This window comes from Platalea leucorodia, assembly GCF_965183815.1.
Source record: "Platalea leucorodia genome assembly, chromosome: 12".
Taxonomy (NCBI): Eukaryota; Metazoa; Chordata; class Aves; order Pelecaniformes; family Threskiornithidae; genus Platalea; species Platalea leucorodia.
Genome location: NC_138834.1, coordinates 15,238,250 through 15,265,738, shown reverse-complemented (window position 1 = coordinate 15,265,738; position 27,489 = coordinate 15,238,250). Strand labels below are relative to the sequence as shown.

At 52.2% G+C, this 27,489-nt stretch overlaps 1 protein-coding gene across 1 annotated transcript in view; it reads right to left on the bottom strand.

The window, feature by feature from the left end:
* Positions 1 to 3,597: 3,597 nt before the first annotated feature.
* The window catches only part of SRRM4 (serine/arginine repetitive matrix 4), a gene marked incomplete at both ends in the record, with an annotated part of 45,217 nt that continues 21,325 nt past the window's right edge, over positions 3,598 to 27,489 (bottom strand). Inside the window, 12 exons of the mRNA XM_082325349.1 lie at positions 3,598 to 3,865; positions 4,478 to 4,624; positions 6,269 to 6,379; positions 6,646 to 6,858; positions 8,429 to 8,766; positions 17,124 to 17,286; positions 18,275 to 18,367; positions 21,360 to 21,410; positions 22,134 to 22,160; positions 23,778 to 23,849; positions 24,157 to 24,240; positions 26,697 to 26,840. Of these exons, the coding sequence (XP_082181475.1) occupies positions 3,598 to 3,865; positions 4,478 to 4,624; positions 6,269 to 6,379; positions 6,646 to 6,858; positions 8,429 to 8,766; positions 17,124 to 17,286; positions 18,275 to 18,367; positions 21,360 to 21,410; positions 22,134 to 22,160; positions 23,778 to 23,849; positions 24,157 to 24,240; positions 26,697 to 26,840 (1,711 nt within the window). The remainder of the gene's footprint in view (positions 3,866 to 4,477; positions 4,625 to 6,268; positions 6,380 to 6,645; positions 6,859 to 8,428; positions 8,767 to 17,123; positions 17,287 to 18,274; positions 18,368 to 21,359; positions 21,411 to 22,133; positions 22,161 to 23,777; positions 23,850 to 24,156; positions 24,241 to 26,696; positions 26,841 to 27,489) is intronic.

Genomic DNA, 27,489 nt, shown 5'->3' with positions numbered 1-27,489 from the left:
AAGCTCACGGGCTTCTCACAAACTGACAGAAAACCCAGTTGTCCACTGACGGGGAGGGTGATGTTCCAGGTCGTACTAAAAATCTTAAATAAGTTAAAAATAAATACCACCACTGAGGGGAATTCATACGTATATGCACATGTGCACATATACACGCACATATACGTACACATACACACAGAGATTTGGTTAAGTCCTGTCACCAGCGGCTAGATTTTGCAAGCATCTTCAGCACGGATCGCTCTCTCACGGTCTCATTTCTTTAGTTTTTCCATGGGCGGGTCATTGCGCAGCGATAAACACGGCAGGGGAGTCCTAGCGACGGCATCCTCCCAGGGAAACCAGCGGTGCCTGTGCAGAGCAGCTCGGTTTCGGGTTGTGCACTGGCTGCGGAGCCAAGGGAAACAGCGGCGGCGGCCAGCTGGCACCCGGCCGGCGCGAGCACGGGCCGGGGCCAGAGTTCCCCTTGCAGCACTGCAAACACCCCCTCGCTCGGCCGGTGAGCAGACCCTCGCCGTCACCTCCGTGAGGTCCTAGACCCATTCCTATGGTCACATCCATTGCGTTCCTGCACAAATCTAATGAGAAACCCTAGATTTTGACATGAAAACAGACAAACAGCTCTGCCCTGCATCCCTCTGTCCGTCACACGCTCTCCGCTCTGCTCCGGAGAGCGCAGACAAAGGGACACGTCAGCAGCAGGAGTGACCGTCACTCCTCCAGCCACTTCACCGAGAGGGGCCAGCGCTGTAAACATTTACATGAGAACAGCGGCATGGATACATTCACACAAACAAACAGATCCAAAAATAACTTATTGTTTTAAAAAAAAAAAAATAGAATAAATAAATACTGGTAACGGTGACCACCTGCATCCATTCTGACATACAATTAAAAATAGAATAATAATAAATAAATAAATAAATAAATAAAGAGGTTTACTCCAACGCAAGTCTGCTCGGGAAACCCCAGGAGCGTTTAGCTGCCACGGACTGTACAAGCGGAGGCAGTCCTTGAAGCACGGATCAGCCGGATGGGTACGAGAGCGGCCGTCAGCCCCGCGCAACCCTCGGAGTCATCTCCTGTCCCACGGCCGGCGGGTGCTGCTGACCCTGATGCGGTGCTTCCATCATCCGTCCCCAGCCACGAGGAACTCAAGTCAGTGCTGTGTTTGATATTTACACCAGTTGCACAAAGCCTCTCTTCTTTTCTTTCCTAGTTTTTGACCTCCTGGCTTGCTGCTTCCTTGCTACGGGTGCACGTGTGCGTTAGGGGGTGTTAAGGGGCACGAGGTGACTCTTGAAACACTGGTAGATCTGGGATTTGGGCTCCCATCGCTGCCTTCGGGTCCTCCCAGGGAGCAGAAGGACGGGGCGTTTCAGCGTCAAACTGGGAGAGACTCTTTGGGGAAGAAGCGGGAGGTTTTCAGCCCTTTACGAGAAGGGAGTTCACTGCAGGAGACGGCCACGGGGCCGCTGCCAGGGCCAGCGCAGGAGGGAAGGCACTGGCCCCCCACTGCAAGAACACCCCATCTTTGATCCCTCAACCACAGCCCTAGAGCGTTTGCTCAATCCTACCAGGAATGCTTTTCTCTGTGTCCTAGACAGCGGCCTCCCAGGAGACGGACACGTGTCCCCACCAAGCCACTGACCATGCCAGTGCCCAGCTCTCGGCCTCGGCCACCCTCATCCTCGATTTACCTGCAGAGAGCAAGGCGGGGGATGAGGGACTGGGAAAAGCGGGGGGCTTTGGGAGTTGAAGGCACAGGACAAGGGGGACCAGCAGTAGGAAGGATATTGGGAAAAAGGGACCCTGGCATAAAACTTCCCCACGCTGCTGTACTTCCCAGCAGATAACAGGTTTATACGCTGGCTAAGGCGATCGACCAGCTCCACCAGGACACCACATGGCACTTGGCCTTCCTCCGCTTGCGGCTTTGCCCCTTTACCTGCTGCCAGCGGGACTGGGGGGCTGTAGGTAACCCTTTAGCTGGGGGGGTGCATTTCTTTCTACCCCCTCTCCTCCTCCAGCAGATGCTGGCTCCACTTAGCCCTTTTCTGTGACACTTAAAATGACACACCTCCTTGACTCATTAAGCCCAAACTCGTTAATAATCATGCAGGATGGAAGGGGAGGGGATGGAAAAAGGGAGGGAGGGAAGTCTTAAGCCCAAATTAGCGTCTCTAAGCACCCAGGTGTTGTAAGAGAAAGAAACTCCTCAGCACCAGCTCAGCCTGTGCTGGGAGAAGCCTTTGTTACCCTGCAAAACACAGTAATTGCGCAGGCAGCTGGGCTGGCAGGCCTGGCAGGGAGACAAAACCCCAGGGCCGCCCAGGCAGGCAGAGCCCTCCTGCCGCTGCCTGTGGCTCCTTGGAAAAAGAGGCAATTAGTGGGGGGCCCTTTCTGTCCCCCTGCGCCGCTCCGTCCTCCCAGCGACAGGGCGCGAGCATCCTGATGCAGCTTGGCACGGGCCCTGCGACGGGGCTGCTGTAGCTGCTAATCCTGTCTCGGGGAAGCCTGAGGGTCTCAAGGAGCAACGATGTCCTGAAATCCTCCTGGCACTGCTTAAAATTGCTGCCTGTTAGGAGGAAGGGGAATTGGGGTCCCCTGGCTCATGCAATGCCCTTTTAGCCCTGCGTGCTCTCGCTACCTCTATCTCCGTATCTCCTTACGGTCCCACCAGCGCTGCGCTCCGAGGGCAAGGCTCCCTTTAGCAAAACCTAAACCCAAACTGCAAGAGGGTTCCTCCGAGAAGGGAGCCCCACGGCCCCCGTCTCCCACGCCGTGGCCTGGCCCTCGGAGCAGCGCGTGGCACCAGCTCCCCTCTCCCTTGCACCCCACCGGCCCCACGTCTGCCTCAGACCTCAGCAGTTTGTTTGCAAGCTGGTCACGGTGCTGGGGGGGATAAAACAACCCTGCGAAAGATGATGCATACCTGCTAGGAAAGGGTGGGAGAAAGAGAAGGAATGGCCTATTTTTCCCCAGGAATTACATCAGGAGGGATTTCTAGCCTTCTATTTATAGCAGGAACTGGCTGACCAGCAATAAATAAATATTCTCTCATGGAAGAGGGCTGCTGCAGAATGGGCAGAAAGTCTGAAGGAGAGACCCAAGGGACCCAATATTTGCCTTGGTGGGGACAGGTCACCCCCGCTCATCACCAAAGCTTCCCAGCAAATTCCGGGTCTCTCCCTCCAACAGAAATTAATTTGCTGGTTCCTGGTTTGTCAGAAGAGCAAGGAGCTGAATTCTTTCCTTTGGACCAGCTGGTAGGGCTTTGGAGAGTGGCGGCGATGGGGAGATGGGGACGTCGGGGAGGATAGAGCAGGTCTGTGTGACAGACCCTCTGTAAAGCACCGACCCTTCTTCCAGCCCTGGCCTGGGGAGCTGGGACTGATCCACCCGCTCCGCGAGGTGGCAAAGGGGCCGCACCGGGCGCACGAGGGCTCTTACTCCGAACCGGGGAAGGGGGACCCGGCACTGTCACCACATCAGTATCGGGGATGATAGCTATCGATGGCCAGGTAGGTGGGAAGGAAGTGGAGAATGCCAGGAATTTGGAGGCAACGCCGGCACAGGAGCTGTTGGCGGCACTCCCTAGCGACGCAGGCTGTCGGAGCTGCCTCCTGAGTCATAGCTCCTGCTCCTGCTGCGGCTGCTCCTGGGGCCCGAACTCCGGCTGCGGCTCCTGCCCTCGGCGCTGCTGCTGCTGCTCCAGCTTCGGCTCCGGCTCGTTCGGTAGCTGGAGTAGCTCCGGCTCCGGCTCGGGGAGCGGCTAACGCTGCTGTACCAGGAGGAATAGCTGCTGGCGCTGCTGGAGGAGGAGGGACTGGGACGGTAGTAAGGGATGGGGCGTTTGCGGGCACTGTGGGGACAGAGAGACGTGGGTTACCAGCAACACAAGGATGGATTTACTGCCAAAATCTCCAAAAAGCACTGTTTACTCTGCACAACACTCCCCAGAAATGCGACTGCGTTTGTTTAAAAGAAAAAAAGAGATGAGGTAGCTGACAGGCCTTGGGATTCAAACCACCCATCCCCAAGGCCCTGGGGAATATCCCAAGCACCAAGACTGAGGCTGGCTCTGCTTGATGTTGTCCCAAACAGCCTTCAGCGTGAAGGTCACAGTCAATATTTGACTCTGTCTACAGTTTGGGACATCTACCAACAGGAGAGGGTGAAACAAAAAGCCTGTGAGGGGATGCTCCTCGCACCTGATGGGTGAGTCCCTGCCCTGACTTCATCTGCCCTTTTTCTTCAGCTATTGTAAATGAGACTCCCCCACCCTCCCTCTGCCCCTAGCTGGAAATCCCCAAGCTCTAGGAGGGGCAGAATGGCTTCCTGATCAGGCTCAGGGAAACCAGTCTCCTCCTGGAGAAACCTCCACTGGCAAGGGCTGGGACCCAAGGACAACGCACGTCCCCCTGGGGAGGGCCAGCTGAGCCTGTCTCCAAGCGATGGGACCGCATCCCCTTACCTCGTGATGCGCCGAGCTTCGAGGTGGCTGGGAGAGTCTCTCCTGCGTTTCCTTAGGGGTGAATACGACCGCCGCCGCCGCTGCCGGTCACGCTCCCTGTGCGACTCCTTCTCACTGGAGCCGTACTTGTGCTCTCGCTCACGGTCTCTGGGGAAGGCACAGATTGGAAACTGTCACTGCTGGGTTTTTGAGGGGTGGGTTTTGGATGTGGAGGCAGCGACCCATGAAGGCACAGATGAGCGGAGGACACTCAGCTGCAAAAGGGACCACTCTAAGCAAAGCGCTCTGGTGGCATCAGCCCTGCACACACTCACTTAGCTGGACAAAGAGACACTCGTCTGGCTGGACAGATGGACACCCACTAATTGTGTCTGGGGCTTTCAGCAGTGTCTCCTGGTGGCCCTGCGCTACCAAGCTAAGATGGCTTCCACGTACCTGCGTCTGTGGATGCAGTCTGTATTTAGCTCTACTAAAATTGCTGTTGCTGGCCACGCTGCAGAAGCAGGCAAGAACAACCCTGCCAGCAGGCCCCACATGAGCGGAGGGCCCCCGGTATCCCTGCAGGGCTGTGCAGCTCTGCACGGCTCGCCAGAAGGAGTGCCGGTGTTGCTATGGTTTTCTCTTTTGTTAAATTCCCGTACACGTCAGCACAGGCCCTTCCGCGGAGCGTAGCTGACTTCATACGCCCCGCTCAATGCCATCTGCAAAGCGACGCGTTACAAGTCAAGGGCCTGATCCTTGCACGCGGGAAACGTTCTCCTACACCAGCGCAGGGATTGGCAGAGCCTGCAAGAATCAGACCCTGGGAATGTAACGTTTTAAGGGTGCAAAATGTTCCCAGCAGCAGAGGTGTTACCAGAAAAACCCGCCCAAAGGCATCTCTAGGGCTGAGCTCGAGATGCGTGTTTTCTATGGGGTGTGGAGGAGGTAGAGTTGCCGGGCTGTGTTTCCCTCTGCAAGGCTGTGTGAGTGCCAGCACCGGGGTACCTGGCATCTGCCCGCGCAGCAGGGGCGCTTCCCAGGGCCTGACGACTCTTTGGCAGAGCCGTGACTCTCAAAAGCGGAGAGAATATCGCAATAAGATCCTTCTCTGACAAGGGCTGCAGCCTGGCGCGGGCTCCTTGGGCAACAAAAGCTGTGGGCAGACCTGACCGGAGCCTAACGCTCTGCCCACCGTTGACACCAGCATGATAGAGAGGGGCACTCCCCGGGTTTTCCTACGAGGCATCTCCCACTCGCGCGAGGCCCTGGCAAACAGCACCGAGCAGCCATCTGTGCGCTCTCGGCTGCGTAGCGTGTCCCCCGCAAAGGCTCAGAGCGGAGGAACAGCCACTTCACCCGCCGCACGCTCCGAGTGTGAGGTACCGTGATGCTTCAAAGCCAGGGATAAACCAGGTCTCCTTCCCAGCAACCTAGCCCCAAAAGTGCTTTGCGTGAAATTCCCCTGAATCAACGCAGGGCAGTCCTTGGTTATAGGAAATCTGCTTTTCCCACAGAAAGTGAAAGGCTCATCTCTGGGCTCTTCCCTCTGCAACCAGCACCAGCTCTGGGGCAATAAATGGTGAGAAATTTCCATTGGACTGGTGTCCACCATAACATACTGCCATATGCGTTACTCTGTGTCCCCCTGCTCCCTCTCACCCTGCTGCTGAGGACCAAAGCACCCAGCGAGGAAGCCGAGGGAGCAGTCTGGGGCTGGCAGGAGCCAGCAAGCGTGCTGGAGCGCGAACAAGTGATGGAGGCGGCGGGAAAGCACGAGGCAGCAGATACCACACGAGGAGACGGCAGTACCTGCTAGGGCTGTAGCGGGAGTAACTGGGGCTCCGACGAGGCCTTGAACTCCTGCTCCCAGGACTTTTTTTGCAGGATTTGGAGGAATAGCTGGGGGAACGTGAAGAAGACCTGGGCACAGGCAAGAACCATAAAAGAGTTAAAGACGCTAGAGGGTGAGGCTGTACCAGACTCCTCCGAATCTGGGCTTATGGGGGGGAAGAGATGCTCCGTATTTCAGGGTCTCGGCTCAGCTCTGTGTGGCCAGTTCACCCCAAGCCACGTGGATCCCTAGGCATCCCCCAAACTCTTACATCTCCCCCTGCAAGGAGCCTGCCAGCCTGCAAGGGCCAGATATTGCCCAGGGCCACAGAGACAGCTATTTTAGCCAGCCTTACCTCTTTCCCGAAGAGCAGGACCTGCTTCGGGAGTACCTGGGAGAGGCCTTGCGGTGTGAGGAGCGGGAGCGGCTGGAGCCAGGGGAGGATCTGCCCGTGCTGGTGTACGACTCGCTGCGGGAGCACGGCCTCAGCGAGGAGCTGCGGGTTGGGGACGGGACGAAGTTTCGCTTCTTCTCCTCCGAACAGCTGAGACACAAGGACAGGCACCCTCTGTGAACATATATTTGGACAGTCATTGAAGCTGTGGCTGTACTGGGACTGGTCCCAGGCTGAGGGGAGCACCACGCTCCAGCCAAGCCCTCCCATCCTCCCATTCCCCAGCTGGGGATAAAAGAGACCTCCCGGCTCCCCAGGCTGCTGTTGCAGGAGACCCCGTGTGCGTGGGTCAGAGCCCAGGAGCTCACCCTCCAGGCTGTGCCGGGGAAGGGCTGTGGAGCAGCTCTCCTGCCCCATGCCCAACACACCGAGGTGTCTGGTCGGCAGAGCCTGGGTCGGCCAGCGAGCGGTGCGGGGCCTGGGGAGGGAGCGAGGTGAGAAGTGCTGGAGCAAGGGAACGTCGGAGCACGGCAGGGCAAGGGCCTGTGCTCCAGCCTGGCTGTGGAGCAGCACCAGCGGGCACGTCTTGTTGCCTTTGGACAGGGCTGCGTGAATTCCTCCGCTTCCAGAAGTGCCCTGGGTATGAACCGGGGTTAGAGCCCAGCAGCGAGGCAGCCTCCCAGCAGCCAGGGCCAGCTGCAATCCCCGCTCCACCCATGTGAAGGCAGAGTCATCCCACTGGAATCCCAATGTGAAAAGTATACACAGCCCTAAAACGTTACCCTCTGACTGAAAATCGAGGGCTCGTACTTCCTAACACCAATTCCCCCGTCTCCCTCTCCTCTCTCATTCAGCGCTCCCACCCCCAGACCACAACCTGGCTCTAACGTTCAGCCTTTAAGACCCGAGGGCCTGAGCTGGAAGAGCTCCCCAACAAACAGCGCTGCCTGAGCATATAGCCTTGGGTACCAGCCACGGCGTTCAGTGCCTTCATCCCCAACATCACCTGGCCAACCCCCAAGGCAGTGATGTTGGGGATGAAGGCACTCCTGATGATGACCCGTGGCACTGGATGGTGGTTTGACTCCCGGCCCTGATACCCCATGGCCCCAGCGCACAGAGCTGCGGCTGCGTTATCCTGCAGCCAGCGAGGTACTTGGCCCTCCCTGTGCTCCCCATCTGCAGGAGATGCTGTCTTGTCACCCGGGACCAGTCCTGAATGAGCTGGGAAGGGGCAGGCTGGATTTGGCTCATTGGACAGGTGAAAGAACAGCCCGTAATGGTTTTAGTGAAAACGAACCCCGCTTCCCTTCCCCACAGTAAGCAGAGGGGGAGAATTAGCACGGCAGCCCCCTGATGCCCCTTTCAGATTTGGCCCAGAAGGGCCAGCGACGCTTTTCTTTGACATGGTCACGTCCAGCTGAGCAGGGATGTGTTCGGGACACAGCTCGACCCAGGGCCAAACCCTGCACTAGCCACATTAATGCCAGAAGAGCAGGCACAGGCCATGCCCAGGGGCGTGATGGCTGGGTTTTCATCTTCCTCCTCAGGCTACAGTATGGGTCATTGCTGGGTTCTGGACCCCAGGCTGGCAAGACCGTGGGTCTGATTTATATCTAACTGCCTCCAGACCACAAAAACCTCCCTGCCAGCTCACCACTGCAACTGGCGAGCAGGCAGGAGATACAGAGCAACAACGTACCAGGTATTTGGCTGCCGGCAGCAGCTACTGGTAATCACTGACCTTCGGTCTTGTCCCTGGGCATCTGGAGACAGATTTTCCAAAGCTGTTCCCTTGGTCTGGGAAAAGCAACTGGTGAAGGAATTTCCTGAATCAGAGCTGTTATCGCTGTTGGCCAGTTTGGGCTTCCCGGACGAGAAGGCATGGCCAAAGCCATCATGGACTAGACTTCTTTTCTCCTGGCTGTCCTTTGAGCGGGAGGAGCTCGTTTGAGTGGAGGGAGGGGAGGAAGTATCGTTTCCTGAGTCATATTCATGATACTCTCCGTTCTGGCTGGCTAGGTTGCCAGGCGGGCTGTCTGTTTTGGTAAAGAGGTCAGCAGAAGACCCTGACTGAGAGATCTGAAAGCAAAAAAGCCATTTGGCATTGTTTGAACGGTTTCGGGGGGAGTTGGTTTTGGTTTTACTTTGATTTTTTTTTTTTAAATAAACCCAGAAATTTTACCATCATGATGCACTGAAACAAAAGGAAAGAAACAAAGTAAGAAAGAAAGAAAGAAAAAGAAGAAAGAGGAGAAGAAAACAAAAGCACATATCCCTGAAAGAAATCCACAGTAAGAAGAAACTTCTTTTCCCCCTGCTATGATAACGGGAAGATTTAGAGATCATGCAAAGAGTATCAGCATGCGATTCATGTTAAACAAAAGAGTTCAACAAAGTAAAGGGCAACCAAAGATTCAAAATAACTAACTAAATAAAAACGATATAACAGAGGACAAAGCCCTTATTTAACCTTAAAGAGGGGGAGGGGGGGGGGGGAAAAAGAAACGGGTATATAAATATAAAAAACCAACATAATCCTTGCAAAGAAAACAAAAATGAAACAAAATCTTAAATGAGTGAATTTTTTAAGCTTCCTTAGTAAAGAGGCTGAATGAATGTCACTAAAATAAGCAAAGAAAAATCAAATCAAATCAAATTAAGGGCTTCTGTACAAAGTAAAAACTGGCAAATAAACAAGCTTATCACTTTGAAACTAAAAAAAAAAAAAAAAGAAGGGGGAGGGGAAAAAAAAAAGAAAAAATCCCTCTGGAAATAAAAGGTATACAGATATTTCTTTGTGTGCTTTTTTCCCCCTGAAGAAGATATAGCTAATGCGCTCGAGTGACCTCTAATAAATTCCCTGGTGTCTTGCGGATAGCATCCACTTACCCATCAAGAACTCCTCCTTTAGTAGGTAAGGTGTAAGAAAAAAGGAAGAGCGGGCAACATAAGTCCATCATTAGAGTCTCAAATTACATGAAAAAAACACAAACCCTCTCTTCAATCCACACTGCCAACTGTTCGCTCGCCTCCTCTATGCAAATGTCACGACTGCTTTTTGTCTGCTTGCTTGTCTCGCTTATTATTCATTTTTGTTTCTGTCTGCTTTAAATGAGGCCGTCCAGCCCGTTCCTGGAGGCTGATCGCGTGTGCTGAAAAGTCGCAGCTTGCACTAAATCCCCTTGGGTTTCATGGAAGTGAAAAAGGGAACTCAAGTGAGGGAAGAAGTAAAAAAAATAAAGTAGAGGAAGAAAAACATCCCCTCCTATGCTGCACTGGAGACCGACGGGGAAGGGGACGACAGCCCTGCTCTGCCAGCCTCTGCGTGGGGGTTCGGCCGTGGCTGGGGTTCGGCCGTGGCTGGGGTTCGGTGGGTTGCTGGACCCCATGGGGTCAGCAAGGACTCCAGACCCACGTAGGCTGCCCTGGGCAGGGCTGTTGTCTGGGACCCTGAGCACCACCAAGGGGATTTACATCATTTGAGTATTTTCTCATTCAGTTTTAGCTCCACCGGCGTTTGCCAGAGCCAGTCCAGGAATGTACCGGCACTGGGAGCAAGGCTGTGTTAGTGCTAACATCTGCCCTTGCAATGGGGTGAGAATTAGGGCCCAGCGCGGACCCAGCACGTCTGCACTCTTGTGTGGCCTCCTCCTCCTTCACTCGGATGCTCTGCTCTCACTCCCACCCATAAGGTTTGGTCCAGGGTCCTTAGAGCATGGACACATGGGTTTGGTTCCCCCCGCTCGGGATGCTCCTCCAACACGTTCCCAGCAGCCCGTGCTCCCTCAAACACCTACACACGTCTTCACGCCGTGCTCCGGAGCACGCGATGCCCTCCCTCTATGCCACACTCCACGCTGGATTCCTGGGCCATGCCCTCACAAATCTGGGGTATTCTGAGCAGAGAAAGTCCCATTGCAGTGTTGGCAATACGGCAGGGAGCAGAGGAGACCTGGATCAGCCGTCACACAGCAGGGCCAGCGCCAGTCCCTTTGGAGAGCTTAGCCCTGGGCCGGCTGGCAGGGGGCCAGGGCTCTTTCTCACCCACAGAGGGGCTACAGACCCAGCCTGCATCACTTTTTACATGGAGCTGCTTCACCCATCAGATGGTGCCTTCGCATCCACCCTCCTGCCAGCGGCATCTGTGTCCTGGGGGGGGGGGTGTTGCTCTCGACCTAGTTGAAGAGGTGCGAAGTGGGACAGGGATTGCTGACTCAGACGCGTGTGCTGAACCAGCAGCGACTGAAAGCAGAGCGGAGCTGCCAACACGCAGAGCGGCTCTCAGCACGCGGTCCGTGGAATGACGACTGCCCACAACAGCCTCACGCTCTGAAAACACCTGGAGCCGGAGCGTCTCCAAGTAACATTGCCAGAGAGAGAGGCGTTACTGCTTCTGGGATAAGGGACAGAGGGACGGGAATTAGTTCATCCCAGCAAATCCATACTGGAGCTGGTGACCCCCCATCCTCACCCCATACTAACTTCTAAGCCATGCTCAGTCCTAACTGGGAGGCATTGGGAGCCCCAGCAGCAGATGGGAAATGAAGTGATCCTTCTTCCCTAGCCAACTTGCACCTTCAACATAAAAGCCCTGGACAGAGCAGAAACATCTCCCAGATGTTCCCAACTAGGAATGAGTGGAGACACACATTGCAAGTCCTCATTTCAGCATGTGGTACTGCTCCGTGCTACCTCTCAGCTCTAGCACTTCTCTACCAGTCCTCGATTACTCCGGTAGAAACTGGAATGTCAAAGGAGCATAAGAGAGCCAGGTATCCAGCTCTGTTTTTCACCAATTCTTTCCAAAACCCTGATGCTACATCCAGAGCCGCGAGAGAACCGGCCTCCTTGCTATGAACCACTGTGCTCTCCCCAACCACATCCCAGAAGATACAGGATTACGCTTTTACCAGGTATTTTCCTAAAAGATGGGTTATGGTTTGCGTTAGACCTGCACCCTCACCAAGAGGCAACCGGCTTCTGACCACCTTTCACTTACAGGCATACAACCACCACATGAGGTCCGCCCTGGCTACAGAGGTAGGAGAGGCTTGGAACGGGCACGGGGCTGCTCCGAGGGACGCCGACCCCAGCGTCGCAGGCGCTAGCACCTTGCTTCTGTTCCCTCCCAGTCTAAACCAAAAGGCCTTTATTTCTGCCAAGAAATACAGCAGTTTCTTGGCATTTCTAAAACAGCTTTTAAGGCTGCCGCTGGGACCTGGGATGCGTGCTTTTGCTTTGCCTTCGCTGAAGTCTACCTTCAAAGCAGCGACTGTTGTCGGCACATCACAAAATCTGTCAAATGACCGGGGGATCAACAAGCTCCTCTGTAGCTCAACATCTGTGGTAGCAGCACTCTGGGAAGAGGCAACGTGTGGATATCAGTGAAATATGGAGCCCACGGTCCTTGTGAGGGACGCAGCAGCTTCCCAGCCCCACCACCTCGGGGCACCAGGCTGTACCCAGTAGCCTCCTGCGGGCTCCATGGGAGATCTCTGTCCTGCGGCAAGAGCCAGGACAAGTCTCAAGGTGCTCGACTTGCCTGTCTGCTCAGACAAATTCCCCATCTGACAACCTTGGCTTTGCTTCTGGTCCCATTTTCCTGCTTCTGAAAGGCATGCAAGCCACACGAGTTGGAAACCGAGCACCACATCTGAAAACACTGTGCAGAGCTCAGTTGAATTCCAGTGGATTTTTTTTTTCCTAGGGTGTCTTAAAAGAGTCTGCTCTTTCATGAATCTAATTTTCTCGATGCGAACATTTGGGTCCCCCCCCCCCCCCCAATAAGTAATTAAATAATCTCCATGAACTTTGCTTCCTCCAGCTTTCAGCAGGGGACCTACTGCTGCCCTCAAGGGAACCCAAGATACATATATATATATTGGATTTTTTTGTTTCAAATCATTATTTAATCAAGATGAAGGGCAAGTAGAAATGAGGCCCTCATTCCTACTCCAGACTGTAATTTTGAGTGTGATCCTAGACCAAGAGGCAGTGCAGTCTAATAGGTTACAAAAATACAATCACTACTCATCTTCCAATTAAAGTGAACAAGTCCATTTACTGTGCTGCAACCAGCCCGGAGGCGAGAGATGACTATACATTTTCTCAACCGTTAGGGGACCGAGACCCATCAACGAGCAGCGTGGCACAGCCTCACTTACAGTTGGAGGATTTCTTTCTTGGGTCTTTTTTCCTCTTGTTTTGCAACTCACTTCAAAGTGGAGTTAATTTCTTTTTCAGAGGTGCATAATGTCTCCCTTTCTCTCTTTTTCTGTGCGTTGTAATAATGAAAAGGATAAAAAACTTGACCCTGGCTGTGTGCCTGCTCTAGGGTCCCCCATCTTCCCAAGCAGGGGACTGGGGGAGGCCTTTGCCCGGGGGAGAGAGGCTCAGCTCTGCCGACGATTTGCCCCAGCTGAAAAGCCAGCCTCTTACGAAGGGAGTACAAAAAATAGCAGTGCTGTAGGAATACAATATAACCCCTTTTTGCACAATTATGAATCCCTGACTCAAGGAATGCTGAGTAGAAAATATCCTTTTTTTTTTTTTTTGCTAGATGGAGAGCTCAGGGTGAGGCTTTCTCTACCAGAAGGGCTAAGCTAAGTCCAGGAGCACGGAGGCAATGACACAGCTGTCCCTGCAAGGTCAGAGCTTGGGTTATTTGGGGCTGGACCGCAGCGCTCCTGAGCAGCCTGGCTCACAGATCCATTGCTGGGAGCAAATTCCTGGGAATGCCAGGCAAAGGTTTGTTCCTTTGCAAAGATCTTTTCAGCCCGCTGGGGTGCAGCCAGTGTTGCTCGACACAGCCCAGGGTGTCCCCAGCTCGGCTTGGGCCATGCTGGCACTGCTTTGGAGCAATGGTTTGCTTTCCACCACCTCCTTTGGGACTCGGTGTACAGCAGGACCCTCCCGTGGCTGCAGGCATCCCTCCTTCCCCCCGGCTGCCGGCCTTGCTGCGGTCCCAGCGCTGAGCTGCAAATGCATTGGGCAATAACCAGGGGTAACCTCGGATCCCTGGCTGGGAGGGGAGAAAAGGAAAAGCAAAAAGAGAGCAGCTTCCATATTTATGGAAGGCTTTGCCTTCCTGCTCTTCAAGGGCCCTGTTTGTTGCCAGAAACACGCTGCCTAACAGTTAAAAGAATATTTTTTTTTCCTATGTAAGCCAAAACCCAGGCTAGAAAACAGAGAGCAACAGCAAGCCAATACACAGATCTGCTACAAGGTTCCCTCCTGCACACGCTGTCCCAGCCCCTCCACGGCATCGCCTCGCTTCTACCTTTCTGCAGACACATGAGCGCAAAGACAAACAGCACCGTTCGGAACAACCGTACCCCACTGAGCCTCGCTGAAAAGCTGGCTCGAGCCTATCTTAATTTGTGACATCGTCAACGAGTTGCAGTGGAAGTAAAGGAGCTGGCAAAGAAAAGTGTATGCAGCGTGCAGTTATCTTCATCAGGTACAACAAAGGCAATTAGATTCATACCCTGCAGGTATTTATATTGCGTTGCTCAACAGAAAGCACGGTGGCACGTAATACATCTGTATCGGTGTGGAATAAAGTCTCTGCAGCAGCTTGGGGGTGTTCTGTTCAAAAATAGATGCTGCATATTACCTACAGCTTCTCCGCATGCTGAGACACAGATCCACAGTCCTGTTCTCAATAGGTGGCCATTGCAGCTGCATGGGATTAAAGGCAGAATGAGAGGGAGAAGCTTGGAAATTCACTGCCAAAAAGAAAAAAATAGCAGGGAACTTTGGGGTGTTTCTGCATGCGTACATGCGTGCGCATGTGTGCGCGCATCAACTTATGCATAGAGGCAAGAGGGAAAGAAGCAGCAAGGTAGATGCATGGGCAGGGCATTATTTTGTATGCTTTATCCCTCATAAATTACAGGTAAATCTAGTTAGAAATCATGGCTGTTCCAGTAGAAAGGAAGGAAAACAAACCAGAGGGGACACAGAATTTATGACAAAATGCTTCAAATTTTCACAAGAAAAAGAATATGGAATAAAAATTGGCTTACAAAGCCAAATGTTTGATTTGGAAGTGCTATGGGGAGTTTGTATATTGTCTCTCTGGGTCTCTGCACGTCGGGATCCTCCCTGGAAAATCCCTTTCCTTTGGGGATATGGCAATGCATCTCCCCAGGTAGGGACGGGTTGGCTTGGAAGCCCAGGCCAGAGGGAAGGGTAGGGAGCGTGACACACCAACGGCCACGGAGGGCCGAAACATGGCATTTTTGAATCCCAATTTTGGAATTTTCCACAAAATCTTTTCTTTTCCAGTAATTTATTTTTGATACGTGATCAACATTTTCTGCAAGAGCACATTTTCCTTTCATAACACATCCAGGCTGCTCTCAAAGTAGATTCTGACAGAACTGAGCTTATTTATAGAGCAACCATTTAACTCGCAAAAAGGAGAGGCATCGAAGAGTTGTGTATAGTCATTAATAAATGAGACTAAAAGTTCCCATTCCATTTTTCCCTCGCCAGTTTTGAGTACATGATAGTTAATGACCTTATTCAGAAAAATTTCAGGGGCAGCACTTAACCAGGGGCTTCAATTTAAACAAGTGCTTAAATGCGCTCTTGAATGATGTCCCAGGAGAGCTTACTTCTTTCTGAGAACAAAAGGACAGTAGTGGGTTGCATAGTAAAGGTACTGATGCCTTTTAGTCATTGAAATGTTTCCCTGTGTTATTAACCCTTACTAGAAAGACTACAGCAGGGGCCTGAGGACTTTTATATCACATCTATCGCTATAAAGCTCTGGTTTTCCCTGCCCTGCAGCCTGTGTGCTCATTTACCCCGAGTGAAGCAAGTGGAAAGGGGAGTGCAGCATGCTTGAGTTTAGCTCATTTTAAAGCCGTTACAATTTTAAATTAGGGTTTACTCTTGCTCAGGGAACAGAACAGCTGGCAGTCAGCCTCACAGGACGCAGGGAGCCTGGCTTCAGAGAGAGGAAACCTAGTACCAATTAAAAACCAGGCTTAGACTTGAAAACATTTATGTAAAATACGCAGCTTGAACCAAAAAGAAAAAAAACAAACCACCACCCTGGTGACATGATGCAGTCTTTGGTTGACTTTTGGGAGGAGCTCTTAATTCAGTCCTACCTTCCCAAGTTGGCAGAGGGCAACACCCCCGGCTGCGGGCAACGAAAGCTCCGTGGCTGTGACTCTTCCCTTGCGCGCACACACATCTAAGTGCGGCGTGCAGGCTCTGCTGTTCCCTCTACCTTATACGGTTTTAAAAGCGATGACTCACATGTGCGCTACACACTCAGGAGATGTATATAACGAGAGCAAATCTGCATATCTATAATTCCAAGAGACAGCTTGTGCCTGTCTGTACCCACGTATAATCTCCGTGTATTTTGATCGGAACGCTGTCTGCGCGGGCGAGCGGATAAAGTCTCTCCTCTTGCTGGCACTCTCATATCTGATGTAGCTACTGCGTATGGCTGAGCTATTTCCAGTCGATGACTGGGCCTAAACGAGAAAATCAGTTCCCCATTGTATACCACTTTGGGGCTTGGAGGACTCTGTACTCCAGACGCCTCTGATGTTACACGTCCACACGCACAAGTACCAGATTCTGCACTACCCTGAGTCCCGTGTCGCAATTTCTCTCTCCAGAATGCCTATCAGATGCTAACACCGCGATCAAAGAGCCTCACACCTCTGCTTTGCAGCTACTGGGAACAAAGGGGAAACGTGCCATGGGAAAAGGAAGACTTCATATCAATCTCTAATATTTCTCTCCATCTCTTGCTCCCTCAGTTCTAAGGCATGTATTATATCATCTCTTTCCATGTATATGGAAAAACATCCCAAGGCACTGAGCCTGATTTTACCCTCGGCTGCCCATGCAGTTCCCATTAGCATCAATGAGAGCTCCTCCTAAGTTCTGAATTTGGCCCCTGGCCTTGTCAGTCCAGAGCAACAGCGATCCTAGAAGGATCCCAATAGTCAGAAAACACCCCCTGCCAATAATCACCAACTCGCTAAATGTAAATGTTTCTTTTATATATGTTTGATTCCCTTTCTTCCCCTGAAGGACTAAACTTTTTGACATGAAGACCAGTGAATTAAGTTCACATCCAGCTGAGTAAAGACTGCATAACAAACACTTCCCTGTAAAATATCATTGCTGGAGGCCACTATTTTTTGTTAAATGTCCTCAATTCATTATTCATAGGCTAGAGCCTTTGCAAATTTTCCCCCTCTCCAGCCCCACCCTTGGTGTGAAAGTGCTGAAGGAAGGAATGACTTTAAATACATTGGAGAACAGCACCATTAATAAATAATACAGTTTTAACCAACTTTGTCTAACATCGCTATAATTGAGTTATAAAAATTTCATATCAGATTCCTTGCCCAGATTCCTGTGGCTAGTTCAAGCAAAGAGGCACAGTGTGTAATACTTACTACTTCCTTAGGAGACACGAAGCTGTACAGCGGGAGGGTTTGGCTGGCTTTTTGGCTGGCCTGAACCTCTGCAGAGGAGCTTCGCTTTGCCGTGATCTTTGAATGGTGCCGGGAGTGCCTTCGCCGCGTTTTACGCCCTTCCTCCCGAGACCTGGCTCTGTGCCTCCAGAAGACATGAACAGCCAAACCGTTATTCCTCGGTATTGCGGTAGTGCCCATTACCAGCTCCATACAAACCCTTGGCAGCTCTGTGCTAGGCCATTGCATGTGGGAGGAGGTTTTCCACATGACTGCTCTGTCCATCATGATGGAGAGAAAAGGGGTGTTTTGCTTTTCTACTTTTTAAAAAAAAAAATTTTGCTTCCAGGCTTTGGACCTTGACCTCAAATTTCAGCTCCAATTCATGATTTTATGGTGGCTCAAGGCAAACCATACTTTCACACAGCCTTGAATGTCCCTATGGTAATACACCTCCAAGAGAAGACAGGCTCTGCTCTTGCATGAACACCTCTCCAATTACTGATTGCATTCCTCCCCCCACTAATCATCAGCTTTTCATAAGAAAATTCCCCATAGTTAGGAGGAGTGAAGTGGGAGAGTGGGGGTGGTTTGCTCAAGTGCTTTCAGAAAACGTGAAACGTGAACTCATGATGTGTGTAAACTGCACGACTTGCTATCGCAGCGATGCCGGGTCTAGCACCAGCACCCACTTAGCTGGCCCCAGGACGCATCTGTCGTCCACAGGACAGAGATTTTAATCAAGTCAAAGACAGTGGCTATAGAATGCCACGGGCAAATACATTTCCATTGCTAAGACCAAGTTTAAGGGTTTCCTGGGACATCAGCAGTACAGAGCCCTTGGGCTGGGGAAGGGAGACTAGGCTGGAATCAGCTGTCATGGGCTGATCATCAGCCATGGGGATTAGAAGTGACTGCCGGACCAAAAAGCAGCAGCGACTGCTCCTCGAGGCAAAACCCTTCTCTGGCCAAGGCCACGAGAAGCTCAACCCCCAGTACGTGACATAGCTGCTGCCAGAACGGCATGTGGCTCTGCACAGAGCGCTTGTGGGTCACACAGGCTATTGCAATCCCGTCCTTGAGCCCACCGGGAGGTGTCCCGGGACACCCGGCCGCGGGAGCGGTGACGTTACCTGCTTCGGCAGCTGGGGGAGTGGGAGTCAGAGCTCTCTGAGCGAGAGCGGCGGTGGCGATGGCGATGAGATTTCCGGCTGCGCCCGCGAGAGCTTTAAGGAGCAGAGAGGAGAACCACCGTTAGGCTAGCAGACTGGGGGCATGCAAGAGCCAGCAGCTGCAGGCTGAAGTCAATAACGTTCAAATCGGAAAGGAGATCTGCGTTTTAAACCAAAGAGACATTGTGCGGGACACCAAGGCATGAGAAATTCTCCATCCCTTCGTAGCTACACTGACACTAAGGCAAGCCATCTTACCGAGATCTATGCTAGCATTTTAACTACAAGCTATTGGGTTGGCTCTGTAGCCTGCTGGGGGAAGATCTATGGACTAGCATGCAGGAGCGCAGCAGACAGCACCATCTTTTCTGCTTTCAGGACCTTAAAGAGCTGTGTGCTTGCCCGCTCATCTGCTTGCCCTTCAACCTGCAGCCTACCCTAGGACAACCAGGGAAAAGCCTGGGACCTTCCCGTTGCTGACCCTCATCGGGGGAGCGCCATCCCTCCAGGCACCCCATCGCAAAGCTCCAACCCTCCCATTTCTTGTTCTAACTCTCCCTGTAGTGCAGGCTCCTTGTTAAAGAGCAGAGGCAGAAGGACAGGCTCCAAATAATACAGCACGCTCAGTAACAGCCAGCCTTCCCCACGCTCTCTAGGCGGGAGGGTCCAACCAGTCCTATAGGCAGCTCTTATGGTTGCTATATGAAGTACGGCTTCCCTAACTGCAGCCTGCCCTAGGCACGGCTCCGGCTTGAGGGGCAGGACCATTTTACCTGGTTTCTTATAGGTGTCCGGTCACTGCTGCTGCCTTTTCTGACGGCCACAGGACAGTTACCAGCAAACCGTGCGCAGGGGCCCCGGTTCAGCACCCTGCCGTGCTTCCCTTTGCTCCGTTCGGGCTGTCACTGATGGATGGATTACCTGGCCCTGTTACTGAAGTACCATGGTTGCCCGTGCCAAGGGCTGGACAGCAGAGTGATGTGGGTGGCAGGCTACCTGTCACCTTCTGTGCCCATTCCCTCTCATCGTTGTCACAGCGGTTATTTTAGACCTGGTAGTGTAACCGGCTGCTCAGGCTGGCATCGCTGTGCCAGAAGGCAAGGCTAACGGTGGGTTAGCTGGTGGGAACGGTCTGGGTTCACGGCCACACTGTACCAGTCACTGACAGCACTAATGCAACCTGCCTGGACAGCATTGAGCAATTTGCAGCTATAAAACCTCAGCAAATCGATTGCTTGAGAACAGCATCTCCTTTAAGACCAAAGGGCAACCTCCAGGGCAATTGATTGAACTCCGCCTGGCTGTTTTCTCTAGTGCTTTTCACACCCTATGATTACATTTTTAAAAACTTGACATTTGAGGATCCTCCTTCCTTATTTTCATACAGCTGAAATCAGCAACACTGAACATCTCTCCCTCGCATGGCGGATTTGTGTGAAAATCCCCACGTTTGCTCTTCACCCTCTGCATCAGTCCCTCCAGTTCAAGAGTTTTTCTTTCCTGCAGGAGGAAAAACCGGTCCTGTGTGATTTAGATAACCAGTTGCTCTGATTTAGATAAGCCAAAGCAGTGTGATTATACAAAAATCCTGATCTGAGTTGGCTCATGGGATCTATCTGATCCACGCCGGGCAGCAATAAGAAGGTTTGCAGAAAGCAGGAGTGGCTCAGCTCTGATTTGTGAGCTGAAAGACGAAGGCTAAAACACCTGGCTAGTTTATCCCCGAAGAGCAATTCTAGCAGCTCGTTCCCCCAGGTCAGTGCACTCCAGCAAGGCATCCGAGCCTTGTTTTAACCCCACTGTTAGGCTACCGCGTACTGGCCGGTGCTACGTTGGGTTTGGGAGATGTCTGCTTTGACTGACAACCTAGGAAGCCTCAGTTTTACCACCGAGATTTCTGGGTGCATAGCAGCCCAATCTGAGAAAAAAAAAAAGGTGGCTGTGCTATTGAACATGTAGAAATCAGAGAAAAGGAGACGGGCTTTCTGCTTGCAGGAGAGATGGCCTGTGCAGGCAGCGCAACATGCTCTGCACCTCATGGATTCCCAGTCTCGGCAGTCCCAGTGGGTACTGGGGTGGGACTGGTGGTATCAGAGGCCGTCGTCCCTCTGTCACCTTTCTGCCTAAGAGCTAAAAGTTGTGTTGGGAAGAATTAAAGGGCAGGTCCTACTAATACCAAACAAACCAGCAGATTTCCATCTGCTAGCTCAGTTTCTGTCTCTAGCCAGGTGTCCCGAGTCCCAGCAGAGCCAACCACGGGCTTGGTGCCCAAGGTTCAGCCCCAGAACTGTCTCCTTGCTCTGAAAGCAGGTGAGAAGCCACAAGTTGCAATTCCCAGAAGACAGAGAAGGAATTAAAAAACAGAGAAGGCTGACAGGCCTTCCTTCCAGCCTTGAGGAACCACATTTTATACCATACCCCTCGATTGTCTGCCCCACAGGACAAAGGTTGTGCTCGCTCTGCTGACACTCCAGGGCAGATGGGAACCTCAACCCCAGATTTTTACAACCTACATCACCTCCAAACAATCCCTTCTCTTCCCTAGTCCCCACTGCCTTCTGCTCCCATTCAGGTCTTTGGTTGTGTTGTATATCGTGAGTAGCTCCTACTGTAACCTCCGAGAGCAGCAAACAAGGAGGAGCTGAAGCCCTTCGCAGTAAGAGCGTGCCAGCCCGCCCTTTGGGCGGTGGGGGCTGTGGGGCACCACGCTCCGCAGATCCGAGTTCATCCTCTCGTGCTGCCCTCATCAGAAAAGCTGGAGCCTCTGCTCAGGACTGGATGAACAAGACACCATGCATCCTCATGAGATGCAAAGAAAGTACCGAATGAGGTGGCACGAAAGAGGGAGAGGAAAGATCTCCAGCCTCTACAAACCCTTTTGCATTCCAGTGGAACCAGAATTGCTGGTTTTAGCTGCGAAATAACCCTGAGAATTGCTTAGGGCTGCGCAGCCGGTGTTAGCTCCAGGGGACCCACCACATCCAGCACTTCCTAGCCCCGCAGCTCTGCGCGGGCAGGGCAGGGAACACCATGAATTGCTACTTACTGTTTTTTGTGTTTTCTTTCTTCCTTTCTCTTACTTTTGGGGCTTGAAGAACTAAATAAGAAATGGCTAATTAATTCAGAGATCTCTGTTCTGATAAAAAGCTGCACAATCACACATCAATGTTACAGCTAGATTGCCCAAGAGCGTGCAATAAAAATGAAAGGGATTAATGATTCTGCCCCAGCACAGGGGATCTGAGCGCCTGCTGACAAGTCTGGCTTGTGGGCTTGGCCTAAAATGATCCTCAAAGGGATCAGCCATCCTGGTGGCTTTGCATTTTCCCATAGAAAAGATGAATACTTCTTGGTACTGTACACACACGTACTGGAATCAGGAGAGTTCTTCCAGTACACACCTGGAAAGCCACTGACTCTGAATGTTTCTAAGATGGGCACTGCTGGGGGAGGCCATACTGCTTGCAAATTAAAACCGTAAGAGAAATGAAGACTCAAGATGCAGGATAGATGCAACATGGATGAGGCTGACGGGGGCTAGGTTATGCCAAGAGGTCTTTTCCAGTTAAGTGCTTGATTGCACAGGCTAGGCTGGAGACCTGATTCCTGTGGGGTCTGAGGAATGCGTAAGGAGTATGGAGAATAGGGAGAGGGTAGCACCGGACCCACAGGGAATGGGGGAAGCCAAGGGGATTCCATAAGGAGACACAGAAGAAAAAGGTCTTCTGGCCCCACCCAGTGAACATCAACTTTGTGAGGTCTTGAAGAGACCATTAAACTCCTATTTCTATGGGACCACCCACACTTGCTCAAGTCTTACCTGTGTCTTCTCTTCTTTGAAGATAACCTGCAAGACACAAACATGTACACTGAATACAGGGTCTCACAAAATTGGAAATTTGAATCAGACACAATGTGGTAAGGCCCAGCGTTAGACGAAGCACTGCGGGAAGACCTCATGTACCAGCTGGGCAGAATGGTCTTGGCTCTCCTTTAGCCAGCTGGCAAGGGGGTAGCTGAGAGATGCTGGTGTGGTGGAGGTGACTATCACAGTCTGCAAATAATTGAGAATGTGATCCTCAGGATAACAAGCCTATAGAGATCAAATACATCCCCTGTGCCTGGGGGGTCCCTTTTCTCTGCTACTGCCTCCACAGTTTTGCACTGCACTTAGTTTGAGGGGGCAGAGGCGAGTCCAGTCCCTCGTTTTCTGCACGAAGGACCAAGCAGCAGTCAAAGGAAGAATCCTTTCTGTATAACTCCAGAGCGGCCTCACAGGCAAACCAGTGTCCTGCCTCTGTCTTGCCTCCTGGAGCATCCCTGGGATGACAGAGGAGCCACCATGCTGGTGGTCCTTCTAGAAAACCCTGGGAGCACGGAGGATGCTCTTCCTTGCGGCGAGGCCTGGCCCCAGTACACTGCACAGCCCGCTGTGTCCCGTCTCAGCTTGGAGCACAAAATCCTGCAGAAGACATGGCCTGAAGTCCTGCCTAGAGAATGCCTCTGGCAACGTCAGTTGGGATCTGTGGTTGAAGTGGTACCAGGTGTCTGGAAACAACCTCCATGGGTCACTAATGCCTAATGGCTTATCATGCTGCCTTTTGGGACCAGCCTCAGCTTACCCTTGGCTTGCAGGGGCACAGATGGGTACTAAAGGTTCAAAGCCAAGGAGCATCTGACCCTGGACTGCTGTTGGGAGATGGCATCCATAAAAGAGCATTTTTGGGAAGGAAGTATTTTAAAGGAGTTTCTATATCCTTGTCTCTCCTCCTCCCTCCCTTTTCTTTAAGATTCAGGCTCAGATTTTCACCCTGTTATCCATTTTTGGTAGCTTCTCTCTTTGGTTAATATATTATAAATACATGAACTTTCCAAGGGAAATTGCATCCACTGCTCTCTTCAAATATTGGTTTGATGGTTGAGAGAAAACAGTGAAATATGTGCCACTTTAAAATTTAATTGTGCCCTTTGAATTAAAAATGGGCTTCAGAAGGGGAATGTGGAGGCAGTCACCCGGGGCTGGGAGGGAAGGCCGAGATGTGGATGCAGGGACCTGGTCCGAGCCTTGTCCTGGTCCAAGCACCAATCTCGTCAGCATCCCAGAGGATGAGAAATTGGACAGCAAGGTCAAGGAACAGGCGGAGGCTCTGCAGACCTTGCACTGATTTGGCTCATCTGTCTCTTCCCCCACGCCCCACCAGCTCATATTTATCTGTTTGCCCTGGGTGTGCACCCCATTTCATTCCCTCCTTGCCCAGAGCGATGCCGGCTCTGCCCGGCTTTCACCTCCCGGAGGGACCCTGCCCTCTGGGTGGCCATTACTAGGAGTCAGGAGTTTGACACCTCTCTGCCTCTTGGCACGGGGCTCGACCGGCTGCTTGACAGCAGCAATGCCTCCCACCCCTCATCCAAACCCCACCAATAGCTGCTGCCAATGAGAATTACATTTTCAAGGGAAAAATACCTGTTTCTTTTTCGCTTCTTGGAGCTTTTCTTCTTTTTCTTCTTCACAGGTGAGGGGCTGTAGGAGGGAGACCTGAGGAGGCAGAGGGGTGTTAGGGACTGCTCCCCACAGCCCTCCCTGGCCACCCCAACCCTTACCCTGCCACCAGTGGCATCCCCCCGGGTTGGAGAGGGTCCGGGGGCTCCTGGGCAAGCCCCGGCCCGGCTTCTGCCACCATGAAGGGAGGGCAAGAAAATGGCATCGCCTCCCTGAGCCTGTGGAAACCCCCAGCCCCTCGCACCTCCCCATAGGGTATCCAGCCTCCATTTTACACTGGCTTTTTCCCCCCCTCACGCAGCCGAGGGCTGCCCATCCCACACGCCTCCATGGCCACCCTCACCTCCTTCGCTTCTTGCGGCCGGATTTCTTCTTCTTCTTCTTCCCCCGGGCCGGTGGCGGCGCACGCTCCCCATCGCATGAGGGGCTGAGGAAGGGAGGAAACAAACAAACAAAAAATTAAAATAATAAAAATAAAAGCCCGGTCTGAATCGGCTCACATGGGACCGCTCTCCCCGTTTGCTGCCGTCCCCACCTCAGGGACGCGCAGGGCAGAGAGATCAGTTTTCACGGTGGACCTGGGGTGCAAGCGAGCACCTAATTACCCTATATACCCAATAATTTGGTCACACTTTAAATGAAATGTCTCCTCCATGGGTTTAATGGAGATATAATGAGACAGCTACTGTACACCACAGCGACACCGGCTGATTATTTAAAACGTGTTTGCTGAGGTTAACGACTCCGTAGCAGATTTATAGGTTTTGTTGCTCTTTGTAAATATGCTTTAAATAATTAATTGACATTTAATTTGCATACAATAATTATTGCAACCCGATGCATCTAACTATAATAAAAAGACCTGACATATGTTAAATAGCAATTGATTAGAAATATATATGTTTATTGAAATGCTATGGTAATTTAATGAGATATGCATCTCTTGCACAGTTGTTAAACCTTGAAAAAAAAAACCCTCCTGTAAATTAATTTCTTTTTTAAACATATGATACTGAATTGCATTATGTTTCAATGAAAAGCAAATACTACAGTTAAATTAATTCAGAGCACTGGGCTGAAAATATGACAGATACTCTGTGGCTACTCATTAACCAAAGCAAGTGCTCATAAAGATGGAGGGCAGCTGGCAGTGGCCTTCGGATCCCCAAACTGACCCCCAGATTTGTCTGTGGATCCCCAAATGGATCCAGGGGCGAGGTTTGTGGGGGGCACAGCTCCCCAGGGCATCTGCAAAACTGGGGACTGGAGACCCTAAGGAAGGGGCAGACACTGCTGGAAACGAGGGTGCTGGGTTCGTGCCTCAGTTTCCCCACTTCTCGCCCTGCTGGCAGGAGTCACTGCTAGCGGGGAATGCATGAAGGTGGCCCTGTGTTTGGAAAAATATTGTAGGACCTTCAAAAAAAAAGGCCCAAAATTGAGCAGTTTCTGCAGAAAGAATAATTATGTTTAATAATAGTCCTAACACAGAGCAGATGTCACGGCACATTGACCTGTCAGTGGCGGGGGGACTCAGGCTCCACTGCCCCCCAACACTTGCTCACTCAGGGCTTGAATTACTACCAAAATCATGCTACCATAAAAAGCCAACTGCTTAGTGCTTTTAATACACCTTTTTTTTTCCCCAAATTGCTCTGCAAAGCGAAACTACACACTGATGCTTTGATTGTCAACTGTGAATAACTGCGTGCCGAGTGTTTCTGCTGCGGTAAATCCGAGGTGCAACCACACCGCGGCTCCGAGAAGCACCCAAATACTGCTCCCCACTCTTTCTCCTCCCAGGGGTTTCACCAACCGGCAGACGTGCTGCTAGGAGATACGGCACGCTTGGGACTCGGTGAGTCTTTTTTCTGCATTAAGGTAGAAGTGTGTTTTCCAAGACAGCTCGTTGTTGCTAAGCTCAGACATCTGCCCCGAGCCACCCTAAGGGTCTGTGCTACACCCGGGACCTGACCACCCATCTCAGCCCTCAGTTATCTGGATGCCCAATCCCAGCTCCCACGTGCTTTCCCCTAGCAGAGGTTTGGGCTCCCCGGCAAACAGGTCTGGGTGCATCTCAGCACCCCATCGCCCAGGGCTGCGGCCAGGCACTGCCACGGCCAAGGGAGAGCGGGGAGAAGCCTCTGACCGTGCCGTGCGGCTGCAGGCGCTTTCTGGAGAGCCCTTCTCCCTCTCACAAGATAAAGCCTTTCATCTTTGATGTGGAAGCTTTCTCCCAGCACTGATCTGATTTTAATTGTTTCTCTGTGATTATGATCAAAGTCTAATTAAAAATACACTTTAGATTATTGTTCTGGTTAGCCTGAAATCTGAAGATATGAAATGTGCTCTCTTGTACTTTCTTTCCAGCATCTTTAACCAGAGAGGCCTTAATCCCAGAGACGGTTTAGCAGACAGGGCTCAGAGACCCTAGCTGCTTCATTTACAACATTCAATTCATTCTTCCCCTCTTAAGTTGTCAGGGGCTAATGATGAACTGGTAATGAAGCTGTGTCCTAACGAAGCCAATGCTGCTGGTCTGATCTAGGTGGGGGCAGAGGGGAATTGCTGAGAGCGATGCCCAGCCAGGGGTACCCTGCGGACCCGGTAGCACCCAAGGATGCTGGCAGGTCGCCTGTCTCTCTACTTGCACAAAGCTGTGAGAGCAAGATGTGGAGTGGAAGTGAACTACAGGTTTGCAGGTTTCTCCCTGCAAACATGGACGGGGCTTTCGTACCGTTGCGTACATTTGCTGTATGCTCCTGTGGCCATTTAACCCATCCCCAGCTCTCGCAGACCCCCGGAGGGGCTGGGTAAACAGTCACAGCCGCCTCCTCTGCCATCCCCCTGCTTCGGGGTGACCCCGCTCGCAGCCCCGGCTCCTACCTGCGTGACCTGCGGCGAGCATGGTCTCGTCTCTCCTTCCCTTTCGCCCAGCCGTTGGTGGTGGAGGCCTCCTTGACCGTGCGACCGCTCAGCTTTTCGGGACGCCTGTCCTCCGTGGGGTACGGCAGGCAGCTGAGCGTCCCGCTGCGGGAGCAGAGGAGAGAAAGAGAGCGATAAAACCCATCCGTTCAGCTGGGCTCTTGGCTGAAGGTTTCCTATGAACCGGGGAACGCCCTTTCCCTTCCGCAGGTAGGACCTGTGCTGCTGTGAAGGAGAGGTGCAGGTTGAGCCTGCGGTGCTCAGCCCTGCAGTTGGAAATGGTCCTACAAAGCTCTGGAAAGCCCCCATTTCCAAGCCAAGCGGTGTCCTAGCGTGGACATGCTGTGCTTGGCTTTCAAGCAGAGATGCCCCAAGTGTCACGAAGCCGAGGAGCAGCTGGGCAGCCCCATACTGCAGGGGCAGCCCAGGGTCTGGATCCAATGCAACAGCAAGGGGCAATGGTAGCGAATCAGAGCAGCACCCCTGGACATCTTCCTCTACGTTGTGGGTTTTAGCTCGCCAGCTCTGCAGAGACAGCACTGGTCATAGAATCATAGAATCGTCAAGGTTGGAAAAGACCCTTAAGATCATCGAGTCCAACCGTTAACCTATCACTGCCAAGTCCATCTATACCCTGTCCTCAAGCACCACATCTACCCATTCTTTAAATACCTCCAGGGATGGAGACTCAACCACTTCCCTGGGCAGCCTGTGCCAATGCTTGACCACCCTTTTGGTGAAGAAGTTTTTCCTC